The 13,363-nt window shown below is 44.6% G+C and overlaps 2 protein-coding genes across 3 annotated transcripts; one reads left to right on the forward strand and one right to left on the reverse strand.

Moving 5' to 3' along the window:
• Positions 1 to 3,827: 3,827 nt before the first annotated feature.
• mcm3 (minichromosome maintenance complex component 3) lies at positions 3,828 to 9,567 on the reverse strand. Of its 2 annotated transcripts, none has more exons than XM_070849102.1 (17): positions 9,427 to 9,567; positions 9,048 to 9,160; positions 8,683 to 8,891; positions 8,435 to 8,565; positions 8,078 to 8,316; positions 7,887 to 7,995; positions 7,636 to 7,789; positions 7,395 to 7,526; positions 7,084 to 7,292; positions 6,791 to 6,965; positions 6,577 to 6,703; positions 6,314 to 6,464; positions 5,910 to 6,050; positions 5,691 to 5,800; positions 5,513 to 5,586; positions 4,732 to 4,831; positions 3,828 to 4,640 (listed from the first exon to the last, which is right to left on the reverse strand). In XM_070849102.1, the coding sequence occupies exons 1-17, from the start codon at positions 9,499 to 9,501 to the stop codon at positions 4,442 to 4,444; spliced, it is 2,448 nt and encodes an 815-aa protein (XP_070705203.1). In that variant the 5' UTR covers positions 9,502 to 9,567; the 3' UTR covers positions 3,828 to 4,441. The 2 variants fall into 2 exon arrangements, with proteins under 2 accessions (XP_070705203.1, XP_070705202.1); XM_070849101.1 differs by having other exon boundaries at positions 5,513 to 5,589.
• Positions 9,568 to 11,806: 2,239 nt separating this feature from the next.
• Positions 11,807 to 12,883, forward strand: paqr8 (progestin and adipoQ receptor family member VIII). Its single transcript, XM_070849688.1, has one exon. The coding sequence runs from the start codon at positions 11,807 to 11,809 to the stop codon at positions 12,881 to 12,883; it is 1,077 nt and encodes a 358-aa protein (XP_070705789.1).
• Positions 12,884 to 13,363: the final 480 nt, after the last annotated feature.

Consider the following 13,363-nt stretch of genomic DNA (forward strand, 5'->3'; position numbering starts at 1 on the left):
GATTGTGTTGATTCGCCTGCAGAGCCTGTAACTGCAACGTGCTGCTCTGTTTTCTCGCTATGTCTGCATTCTCTGTGCGCTTATATGCAGGCACACTTGTGTTTGTGTGCGTTGGCAAGATCGGCGGTGCATTCCCACAATGACTGTCACTGATTTTAAAGATACACGTGCTGAACTGTAAACAACATACTGGTTTGTTTCTTTTTGGTCAGCATTTCTTTCTTTGTCTGTGCCCGTTTACCTTTATCTTTATATGCATCTTTCCTATTGTCTTGGATTCTCTCCTGACAGTATATAGAATGCATGGCAACAACAACAACAACAAAAAAACTCACTTTTTGTGCATTTGAAATGTGTGTTTTTTTGGCCTTCTGACCCCATTTTCACCCCATTTTGACCCACATTAGTAGTCTAAGTCACAGTTCATGGAAAAAGCAACCACTTCCCTGTTATGAACCAGGTGATACTTTCACATGATGTGACTGTGGAAACGGTGCTTCTTACTTTTATTGCAGAAAAAACTAGAAAGTTTCTGCCAGCGTCCCAAGTGAAACAAATAATTAACTATGATGTTCTTTGAAAAAATCATGGCCCTGCAAGTGGAACCCATTTCTGAAAGCAGGATGATATATATATATATATATATATATATATATGTGTGTGTGTGTGTGTGTGTATATATATATATATATATATATATATATATATATATATATAGTTGGTATATTGACTTCAGTGAACAATCTTTTATCTTTTTTTTTTTTTATCCGAGTCATATAAAACACATTACTAGTAAAATCACCTACACACCACCAGCCCACACTAAACAATGTAGGTCAAGGAAATGCTAAAGGGGGTTCTGGTAATAAATCAGCATACCTGCTCTTCAAAAACCGACTGTGTGATAACATCTTCTCGCTCCATGCATCTTATGAGTAAGGAGCCTACTGACTGCAGCACAGCTGTACTGGATGCTCATAGTAGTGGAGCAGCGATGGTTTCGGAACGAGAAGTTCAAGCACAGTTTGACACAGTTGCAATACAGGTCAGAGCTAAAAATTCCACTATAACATGTTCCTCCCAAGAAGTATAATACTGATTGATAATGATAGAAATAATGATAACTGGACTTGGAACTTTCTTTAACTGTCTAACAACCGTTTTGTAAAAACAAACCATCTAGAAGGTCTGTGAAAGCATCTTTTAGAAGTTTGTAATAATCATTAATGCAATTGGGATGTCACTGTCAAACAAACCCTTAAATATTGCAGTTATGCAGCTTGCAGGCTGTGGAGCTCAGAAAGAGACGACACACTGATCGATTTTAAAATTTTACTGATTTTACACACAAGGAACAATTTACACTTCACAAGTGTGCAGTATTACTAAGTCTGTTAAAAACAGATGTATAACGTCTGAAGTGAAGCTCTGCTCTCCATCCAACTCCTGAAGGAAATATCAGGGAAATATCAGCTTTTAAATGCTGCACAGTGTTCACCAGAAGTCGTTCACGTCCGTGCCCACGTGCTGTTTGTACTGATCAGGTAGCGTACAGCGTTTATCAAATCACTGAACACTGCTGCCTGCTACGTCTGGAAACTGAACAGTAAACAGTAACACTGCAATTGTGGGGAGTAACACCAAAGCTGAAAGGCTCCACAGAGCTAAAGGGAACAGCAGAGTTGGATGATATTTCTCTTTGGGGTTGTCATCACGAGTCATCAGTTCATTTGTTCATGCTTAATATAAAAATATTAATTGTAGGAGCTTTAAAACACAAGTCAAGTTAACTTCTGACGTGACATAAGTAAGGGAAAAAAGCTGCTTATCACAAGCACGGCACAAAAGACTTGACTTGACTAATCAATAATCAGTCGGTGGACAAAATGATAATGAAACAAATTAAAAGATGGAAAAATATAATATCAAATTCAATGTTAGATCCTCGGAGAAGAGAAATGAAATATCCTGTGATGGACTCAGGAGATGGAACCAGTACTAAGAAATAAGATGAAGGACAGTCGATGGCTGCTGACAGATTCCAGCATGATGAAGGTTTATCTATGAACCATGCTGATTTACAGAAAATAGGAATATAAGGGTGTTCGAAAAGAAACACAGCTACATCCTTTTCTCTCTCCTCATCTGACGCACTTCTTTTAAAGAGAAAGTAAGAGAATGACGACTTAACCATTGTTAAGGAATGCATGGGAAGATCAAACATGAACCAGTGTTTATCAGTATGCACACATCAGCTTCTCTGGATGTGGAAACACTTTTCTTAAAACGCACTGGTCTACTTTCCAGTCTGAGAATAGATATTAATTAGGTACGGATCTGTGGCTGAAAGGATTATACAGTTATGACTAAATATTGTGAAAGACTGATAAGGAGAAAGAAAAGAAAGGTAGATGTGGGCGGATGCACACTTTAGTTCAGAAAGCCAGTGGAATATGAGTTCAAGGAGACAACTGACAACTTTTACTTTCCTCATAGCGGTGGTCTAATCTATGCATGAAAGAAAAGAAGCATATTCCCCAAAACGTTGAACCACTGCTTTAAAAAGACAGGAGACTAAATGACCAAAAACGCCAGCGATCGAAGCAAATCTGCAAAACGAAAATATTTTGTTTGTACAAAACAGTCTGAAGTCCAGCTTCACAAGACAAAAACAAAACTATACTTGGTCTCAGCTGAGGTGAAAGATGCGGAGGAGGCGCAGGATGTGGCCTTTCATACCATATGAGTTATGACTCAGCCGTAGGTGTCAAGAGCATCGTCTTACGTAAAGGATGATGGTGTCGGCAGTTACGGGCTCCTCGTCTGGGGTTCCTGCACAGCCTGAGAGTCTGTTGGCCTCATCTTCAGACGAATCAAAGCCACAGTTACACAATAAGAGATGTGTGTCAGATGCTATACGACTACAATGTTTGGATGTACAACATACACTACTCACAAAAAGTTAGGGATATTCAGCTTTTGGGTGAAATTTCATGATGAACCTAAAATGCATTCTAACCTTTCCAGGTGAACTTAATGTGACCTTCTCTAAACCTTTGAATGCACATGTCCAACTGTTCAGTGTCTCAGTACTTTTTGCACCAGCTGCTGTTCTCTAACAAGAAGCTTAACAGCAACATTCACAACAGGTTTGATCCATGAATCCACCAATACATTTCCTGCTTCAGTTAGAATTGGTATTTAAACAGTCCTCCTCATCCTGCTGTTCACATTCTGACATCATGAGACCAAGACGACACCTAACAGTTGATCAGCAGCACCTCAACACTGGAGGCTTCAAACAGGAAGTCCTCAGACGGAGGTGTTCACTGAGCTTAGAGGGTCACAGAGTGTCATCAGGAGGTTGGAACAGTGATACAGAGACTGGAAGAGTCACAGAAAGGAGAGGAGTGGACGTCCTTTGGACACATCCCAATTTATTGAGACACTGAACATTTTTTGTTGTGGTATACCCACCACTGTTGTTAGATTTTCTTCAAATAAATTGTTTAAGATGAAGAAATTACCAGTGCATGCTATATATATATATATATATATATATATATATATATACACACACACACACACACACACACACACACCAGTGGGTACATACAAACGTTGTGGGACCTGCCTCCCACACAGAGTAAGGTCTGATTTATAGGGGGGGGTTTCAAATAAAATGCTTCTTGTAAACACACTGGTACAGAAGCAGGAAGAGGGTTATTCTATGAGAACATCTCTTCTGGGAAATCAGAGTTTATGTCTGTGTTAAAGCGCTCTGAGTGGTCAAAAAGACTAAAAAGGCACTTTACAAGCACAGACCATTTACTCAGCATCTCAGATTACATTTACAGCAAACTATTTATCTTAAGAAATGAAATACAGCGAGGGAAAGTTACCTCAGGAGACCATTGCACAAGTTGATCAGCATTAGGGAAGCAGTGGATCCCCTCAGGATGTAAAGTATGTTGATAATGTACATAAGAAGCAAAAAGGTATTCAGGAATATGCTGCAACGTTACACACACACACACAATGTACGAAGCCAAGTCGTTTCCCAAGCATAACAGTTCATTTATTTTCTTTTTTTAAACACACCTACAGTTAATTAATTTCAAATTTGCCCTCAACTATATACAAGACAACACAGGTGTTGCCAAAACTACTTAATGTCCTTATTGTGGTGTAAACTGAGGTGTTCATCAGTGTCACTGACAGTCTAATGATACACAGTAAGAAGGATATTATAAAGTAACGTTACCATTATTGAACAGACACAAGTGCATAAATGATTAAGACTTGCACACATGAATAAACTGTTTTAAATACAGCTGTGTGTGGAACTGCACATTCGACACGAAAAGCAGAAAAGTGTTCAATATGTACATTTGAACATAGTCCAAGGAATCCATTTCAGAGGCAGTTAAACTCCCCTCCCTCAGATGAGGAAGATGATGTCATCGGCCACCATGACCTGGTTGTCGTCCTGCATGCGCGTCAGAGCGGCGCGAACCTCCGGCTCCGTGAAGCGATTCTGACGCTCCTTGTTGATATTTTCCATCAGGGACGTCATCTTAACCGACTGAGCGTGAGCAGACTGGAACACGGCAAACAGGGAGGACTTGAACTCTTTCAGCCTGGTGGAGGAAACATGGAGAGATTCATTGAGCACGGGTCATGAAGAAGCATCTCCAACTGCACTTCGGGCTGTCTGAACGCGTGGCTCACCTCTCTGCCGAGAACTCGGCGTCTTTACCCTGCGCTGTGGCATCCATGGCCTCTTCCTCTTCCCGCCGTGGCTTGGCTGGCTTCGGGGTCCCTGCCTGAACTAAAGAGCATGAAAAGAGAAATTTGAGAAGTGCACACACAGAATGTTTGGAAACCTGCATCCGATGGTATTAAGTAAAAGGCAGCATTTTAAGTGTTATTTAAGAGGAAAGAAGTGCCAAAAGAAGGTGCTTTTATGGTGCAGCAGAATGTCCAGACTGAATGATGTTATAGGAATACCATTGATGTGGTAACATGCAGGTGTGTGTGTGTGTGTGTGTGTGTGTGTGTGTGTGGGTGTGTGTGTAATAAGCATTTTCTTGGTCCTTTCAGACAACTTAATATACTGTTAAGCAGGTTGACTTTGTAATAATGCATTTTATTTTATAAGCTTATGTTTTGTATGTAAAATGTGAACCCACAAAAATAACTAGTAACTATAGCCCTCAAAATATAGTTAGAATACAATATAAAACAATGTATGTGGGAGTATCTCAAATGTAAATGCATTTTCCATTTCCAGCACTGATTGTCAGAAGAAGTTGAGTCATACTTTTGTGAGCGAGTGGTACAAAACATCTTTACTGACGGTTTAATGAGAAAATAGTTTCCTGCAATTAATTATGCTAAAAATGCAACACGCTATTCGAGCGCAGTCGTGTCTTGAATGAGTCACCGAGAATGTGAAAGCAGACTTCTGTGTGTGTGTGTGTGTGTGTGGGGTCATAACAGTGATACTTACTATCGGGGACATCCTGCTCTTCACTGAAGTCATACGGGCTGTAGGGCTCACTGCCCTGAGAGCCACGTCGCCCCCTGCTGGACACACAGATCAGTGTTCACACCGCTCTTTATCACTTCCTGCATTAGATGCAGAGCAAAGACAACTACTACTGCAAAGCGTGCGGCTTTGCGTTTACCTCTTCTTCGCAGTTTTCTGTGAGTGCTGAGTGGACGACCCCTCGTCTTCCTCCTCCTCCGAACCAGAATCCCGCTCCTGCCTTGAGCGTTTCTTCTCTTTCTCCAGAACCTGCGGAGGAAACCGGACCACCTCGGTGTGAGCTTCGTTCGCGTGGTAGAGCAGAAATCTTTGTGGTTAATTTAACCCTACCGAACCATCATTCTATTCCAGTACACACCTTTTTAAAGTAGGCAAACTGGACAAGCTCCACGGCCACCTCCGAGTCTACCAGCTCCACAGCTTTGCTCATTCGGGCCTTTGCGTGCGCTGTGGACAGACGGATCATGGTCTCCAGCGAACGGGCCGTCACCGGAGAGGTCTGGGGAGGAGGAGAATCACGATCAGAGCGCTCTCATATGATCCCAACACATTTTAGAAGTAGCACTAGAACGAGACCGATACTTCTGGAGCAACAAAGTGTGATTTGCCAAAGAAAAGAAAGTGTCTTGTATAGTTTTGTGCACGTCGGTTCGCCGTCATATATAATCAAAGAGAGCTGCTGTTCCTGCTACGACAAGTCAGAGCGTCTGCTGTGAAGAAGTCCTAATTGGGCCTCTGTTCGGGTCGCGTGCTGCCGCTCACCCTGGCGATATCAGCGCCCATCTGTTCCTGGCTCCTCAGCCTCGAGTACTCCTCTGCGATGTGATTGGCCGCCTCCTCTGTCAGCACAGGTGTCACGGCCTTCGCGATGTGGATGTACTTCCTCATGAACTCCTTACTCACAATCTTATCCCTGAAACAAAGAACACATTTCACCCTTTAATTAGTTATCCACCCAGACGTTTATTGCACCGTCTCCACCCTCAGGTTTTTACTGCGTGCCGAAGCGGACGTTGTTTGCACACCTCTTTCTCTTGCTTCCATGCAGCAGGTTGTTGTGTTTCTCATAAACCTGCAGCTCCTCGTGCACGTCCGCCACAGCGTCCGGGTCTTCTGTAGCCAGGACGTCTACCGTCCCACCCAGAGCCATGGCTGAAAAACAAACCAAGGGAACAAACCGTTGACATCTCAAACCAATATTAACTTCTTGCACAGGATACAGTTTGTGACAGACAGTACCTGCTCCCTCTTGCTCGCGGGGGTCACGATAGCGGTGCATCCTCAGCACGTGATCGGAGATCTCGCGGTCCTGCTCTGGGTCCATCTGATCCAGCACAATGAAGAGGAGGTCAAAACGGGACAGCAGGGAGTCCTGGAGGCCGATGTTCTCCATTGGGGTTTTGTACTGGTCGTACTGCAAAGACAGCAGGATTAACGGTGTGAGAGGAAAAACTCATTTAGGTTAGATGAGAGTTACGCAGACACGTGCACGTGGCTAAAGAGGTCAGATTCTTGTTGTACTGGTCACTCACCCTGCCGTAGACGGGGTTGGCAGCCGCCAGAACAGAGCAGCGGGCGTTGAGGCGGGCGTGGATGCCAGCCTTGGCGATAGTGACGCGGCCCTGCTCCATTACCTCATGGATGGCTGTGCGGTCCATGTCGGACATTTTGTCGAACTCGTCGATGCACACCACGCCGCGGTCAGCCAGCACCATGGCCCCCGCCTCCAGACGGCGCTCACCTAGGATAGAGGAAGAAAACAGATGCGAGAGCTACTGTAAATTCCAGAAACGCGAAGATCGAAGTTTGCGCATCAGTGCATTTCTGAGAGCGTGCGTCGTACCCGTCTCCTGGTCGGTGGTGACCGCAGCAGTCAGACCCACTCCTGAGGAGCCTCGCCCAGTGGTGGGGATGGCCCGGGGTGCTGTGTGGAGCACATAACGCAGCAGCTGGGACTTGGCTACTGACGGATCACCTGGTGAAGAGGAATGCGTGATTAAAAGACAGCGGATATGAACCACCATCTTCCAAGCAGCTCGTTACGACTGGACCGATAACGATGAAACATTTGTCAACTCTGGTACCGATGAGCAAGATGTTGATGTCTCCTCTGATGCGCGAGCCGTTCTCCAGCACCTTCTCCACACCGCCCAGCAACATGCAGAGGATGGCCTTCTTTATGTACTCGTGGCCATGGATACTAGGAGCCAGGGAGCGAGCCAGCTGGTCAAACACATCCTTGGTAAAAATCAGAAAAATCATCGTTAGGTGGAATCATTTTCAATTTACGCTTCAACAACTGTGAGCAACCAAGCATCAACACAGAACGCCTTACTTTGGAGCGAGACTGGCTGAAGTTCCTGATTTTGGCTACATCATCCGCTGAGAAAAAGTGGGACACTTCCTTGCTCATCTGTTTGACGTGGCAGGCTATCATGATGGTCCTGCGTCGAAAAGGTGGGAACTTAATTGATAATACAAGGAGCAGCTCTAGCAGTTAAGATACAATCTACAGTACATTCTCACCTGAACGTCCCAGATGTGAATCCTCCCTTCTTGCCAGGAAGGCAGCGATACGTCCCGACGACCTGCACTCTGTCTCCGGGTTTGACGATGTCCACCAGGTCGTTGTCCAGGATGATGTCCACAGAGCGAGGCAGCTGGCCGGCGGGGGCTTTCTCTGGCATCTCCTGTACCGTGATGGTCTGGTGGTCCTTGTAACTAGAGAGACCAAACTCCGTCTCCAAGGGGTTGTTCTCCTCATCCTGTCGGTAGTAAAAGGATGTGTGAAAAAAGCAGGAAGACACGAAACCAAAGGTGCTCACCAATAAAGTCGTTTAAGTACCCGAGGTGTAAAAATGAAACGTGTGTGCGCTCAGCTACCTTGGTGGGGTAGATGGCACTGGAAGGGAAGGCATCCAGCGAGGTCATGTCCGTGTACTTCCTTTCCATCGTCTTCTTGGTGGCCGGACAGTAGTGGACGCTGCGCACTACTTTAGGACGCACCAGAGAACCTGAAGAAAAAACGAAAGGGGGAAATGACACACACGTCCCACTTTTTTTGAAACATCAGAAAGGAGAATGGCGAAGGAGGAGTGGCGAACGGTAGAGGGAGGAAAACATCAGCTCACACTTTGTGATGATGCCCTCGACGCACACCATGCTGCCTAGCAGGCGGGAGGTCAGGGTTCGGGGGGTGACGTGCTTCGAGCCGAAACTGCCCTCCAGGCCGATGAAGAACTCCTCGTACTGCTTGGCGTAGGTGGCGTCCACTGAGGCCACCAGGTCCTTCAGAGCCCGCTGGAAGGCCAGCAGCTCCTCAAAGGCATTACTCATCAGTCTGGCACACACAATAATAAAAAAAAAAAACTGGTTATGAAAAGTAATAATGACACGCCAAAACATTGAATGGCATCTTTTTACAGACATTTTGTTCAACATAAGGACTGAAATCACTTAACATGGGCAGACTAACACACACAGGCCCCCTCCTTACTTTGCAGCCCGGCCCTCGTTGCGTCTCCTGAGGTCGTTGATGTTGACGATGAGTCGAGCTTTATTCTCACTGATCATGTCCCGGACTTTGCTTTGGTAAATCCCCTGGTCTTGCTGCAGAAACCGGGCAGAAGATTGGCGTTTCCCCCCATTTTTAATCCAGAACAACTCGACTTCACAAGAATTAGACTCAAAACTAAACTGAATGTTACACAAAGCCTCATAATGACGTAACATTTGCAAACTGATGTCATTTCACAGTCAACGAGGTTTTTTTTCTTCTATACTGATTGAAAGAAGGGTAGTTCTTTTGTTGTGACCACATGGTTTCTCATCACTTCCAACAACAAAGTGCTTAAATGAATAAAAGCCAGACTTACGTCGTCATCCAGGAAGTCCAGATAATCCCTCTGAGCCTCTCTCAGCTCCCGGTCATCTACGACGTCGGTTGCCATTGTAAGCAGTCACTTATTGTACTTAAAAACCTTAAAATATTGCTCAGAGTCTAGTATGGTGTCTGCTCCACCGCCGTCAAACCACACAACTGCAGAGTTTTCGCGCCACTGCGTGCCGAGTGCGAGTGGAGCGTAAAACACCATTGGTCGACTCGGAGCGGAAGCGGCGGGTAAACGTGCAGTTGTCCAATAGGAGCCGTCCTGGTACCACGTGATCTCGCCATATTCCAACAACTCGCGCGAAAACCGAGCAGGAAGGGGCGGGGCTAGCAGCCCTCACATAAACTGCATTTCCTCATTTGTCCAGGAGATGACGACATAAACCGGGGATTTCATATGTGTGTGTGTGTGTGTGTGTGTGTGTGTGTGTGTGTGTGTGTGTGTGTGTGTGTGCGTGTGTGTTTTTAAGTAAAAGTAAAATCAGCCTACACACACACACACACATCTTCAAAGATTAATAGTAGGAACCTTCTCTTTTGTAAATTTGCGCAACTGTAATTAGACAATAGCGCAGTTTCTAATCTTGAAGTAAATATTTCAAAGAAAGACCATCAAAGACCATCAATGAACACTTTAATTTGATTTTATTCATTCAATTCAAATTTATTTCATTAAATAAATGACCAAATAAATATTTTGTACGATGCTATATCACGCTCTGTACATTTTTTCACATTACACAATTCTATGGAATTATATGGCAATATCTAGAAAATAATCCCTGCATATTCAAATTAGAGGCAAACCTCCTGTAATCACTTACTTATTTATTTTTACGGGGTTGTCCAGTACAGGTAGTAGATCTAGGCACCCTATAAGCCTTATTATTATAAGAATATGCTGTACATTACACTAGGAGGCGTTTCTGGCCATCTTAACCCCGCCCACACCTCCTCTCGGCGGGCTGTCGGGGTAGCTGTGTGTTTACCCTTCTCCTCCATGAAGAAAGCTCTCCACCTGGACATGTCCCAGTGACCAGGCCGGGGCACTTTGTGCAGGAGGAAGGCCTGCAGCGCTGTTTACAGAGACTCCGGAGGGGTAACAGGTGTCCTGTCGATACAAAAGCAGGTGAGATGATGCTTCTTCTTGGATCCTGTCACCAGGATCTCCCAGCTACACTGTGGCTCACAGGGTGTTAGTTTGGAGTCATTTTCTACCACTTCATTGTAAATTAAAATATTTATTTTAGCCATTTATTCTGCTTTGACATATTAGATATGTGAAATGTTTTCATGCACAGAGCTGATTCTGCAGAACACACACACATTCATTTCTTCATATAACCTGCAGGTATTTCTTTATGGGCTTAAAATGCACATCTAGGACAAACTGTTGGTTTTCATGAACCCCACAGGCAAAGACTTCACCTTGTTTGCCTGTGGCCATCTCTTTTCAAAACTCTCATTGTATCTTGGAAGATTTAAATAAATGCAGGTACTCGGGGTCAGGAATAAGTGACAACAACAGTAGCAGAGGGGGGGGGAATGGTCATGGCGCACCCATTAGGAGGGGTACAGTAGCTGTTTTCAGTCTCTTTCTATCCTCAGATGGGTGGTTGTTTGTCTCGCTGCCTCCAAAGGTGCTCATTTACCATGGTGACAACAGTAGTTTAAATTCCTCTCTGTGTGTGCGCTGTGTGTGAGGGTGATGGCTACAGGTTTGACTGCATACCTGCTTTTCCAGTGTGCATGCCTTACATGGAGAAGAATGGCTGCCTGTAATGCTTGCACACATGTTGTCTTTTTTTTTTTTTTACCGTGTGGACTGTGAGTTTTTAATTGTTACGTGCCAAGAGACTGCTGCTGAAAAACATTCAGTCTAAACCCATATGTCAAGTTGCAGCTCTCAAAAAAAGTCCTGTTTTGTTCATCTGTTCGTCGAAATTTCACAGCATGTGCACCTGGCTGGTTTGTGAAGTGAAATTTTATTAACTTTTCGTCCCAATTTTAATCCTCCTCACATTGTATTAGGCTTCGACTTCACTTTCTCCTCCATTCTTATATCCCTACCTTCATACTGTTGATTTTTTTGTGCAAACTGATGCATTATAATGAAACTCCTCCAAGATAAAGCTTGTTTGGCATCACAGCAAAGCACATTGTGGGTCCTAATAAAGTTATGAGCCATGTTATGGTCTTTCTTAATAAATAACCATGCAGTTTTTAAATGTATATGAAATTCTCTGCTATAAAGTGAATGATTGCCATAATTTGCTCTTTTTTCAGTTCTGCGTCCCATAGGGTGTTCTGTCCAGCAGTCCTCATCTGTCTGTACTCCACTTCCTCTCTTCCACCCATCACCCACTATGTCGGGCGACATTCTACAGCGGCTCAATACCTTCACCCTGAGCATCAAGCACCTTTGCCGCCTACCCTACTTCTCAGACCTCATCCTTTCCTCTCTTCCACCACCCAGCCCCACCGTCACCGCCTCCCAGGTCCCCAGCCTGTTCCGAGAGCCTTACATTTTGTCAGGCTACCGTCCCACCCAGCAGGACTGGCGCTGCTACCTCCTCAGCCTCTTCCAGAAACACAATGAATCCCTGAACGTGTGGACTCACTTGCTGGCAGGTCCTGTGCTGCTGCTCCGCTGGTGGGCCAACGCAGGCACCCTGGGGTACACCTTGGACGCAGCCTCTCTACCTCTTAGCCTCTTCCTGGTGTCGTCGCTCATCTATCTGTCCTTCAGTGTGGCTGCCCACCTCTTGCAGTCTCACTCTGAACGTGCACACTACTTCCTCTTCTTCATGGACTATGTAGGTGTAGCTGTGTATCAGTATGGTTGCTCACTTGGTCATTATTTCTACACGTCAGAGCCGGCATGGAGAGAGAGCTGCATTGGGCTGCTGTTTCTACCTGGAGCTGCCTTCTTTGGTTGGCTCTCCTGTGCCGGCTGCTGTTTTGCCAAGTCCAGGTACCGCCGTCCATATCCATTGCAGCGTAAAATCTGCCAGCTGATCCCTACAACCCTAGCGTACCTGCTGGACATCAGCCCCGTAGTCCATCGACTGTTCACCGTCTCCTGGACACAGGAGCCTTCACTGCCCTTCCACACCCTCCAGGTGGCCTCTTTCCTGCTGTCAGCCCTCTTCTTCTCCTGTCCCATCCCTGAGTGCTTCTTCCCGGGCCACTGCGACTTTGTGGGTCAGGGTCACCAGATCTTCCACTTGTTTCTGTCCCTGTGCACCGTGTTCCAGCTGGAGGCTCTTTTCCAGGACTATGCCAGGCGGAGGGACACAGTGGTGGAGGTATTTGGAGAGAGGCAGCTATGGTGGGCTTGCGTATCCTTCCCTGCCTTATTCCTGTGCTGCATGCTGACAGCATTCATCACAATGAGGCATAAGAAAAAGCAACTGCAGGGTAAACAAGAGAGAGACAAATGACAGGTGCTAATGAGAGAGAGAGAGAGAGAGAGAGAGGGGTTGGGATTAAATGTACCTAATTATGTTATTAATAATTTCAAGCCATCATATTTTTGTTAAACAATAAAACATCGATGATATAACTGCTGATTCAATGAGGAAGCTGTTGGCATAGTTCACTAACTACGACTCAGTAAAGTTTTCCTCTACAAATCATTCAACAATTGAATTTCTGCTGATGACAGTCTATTCTGAGAATACTGCTGAACAATATTGAAACATACCATGAGTAAATCTAATAGTGTCTAAATGTTTTTCTGTTCTGTATTCTGTATTTCTGTAATTATAGAAAATATGTGAGAATATATTGTGTATCTGTGTATGTATATGTATATATATATATATATATATATATATATATATATAGTATATGTACAAAGGAGGATGCTTTTTTAATCATTCTGATAAAGAAATCTGAAAGAAAACTGTATTCAAAAGTAG

The sequence above is a fragment of the Pempheris klunzingeri genome, chromosome 18, assembly GCF_042242105.1.
Source record: "Pempheris klunzingeri isolate RE-2024b chromosome 18, fPemKlu1.hap1, whole genome shotgun sequence".
Lineage (NCBI taxonomy): Eukaryota > Metazoa > Chordata > Actinopteri > Acropomatiformes > Pempheridae > Pempheris > Pempheris klunzingeri.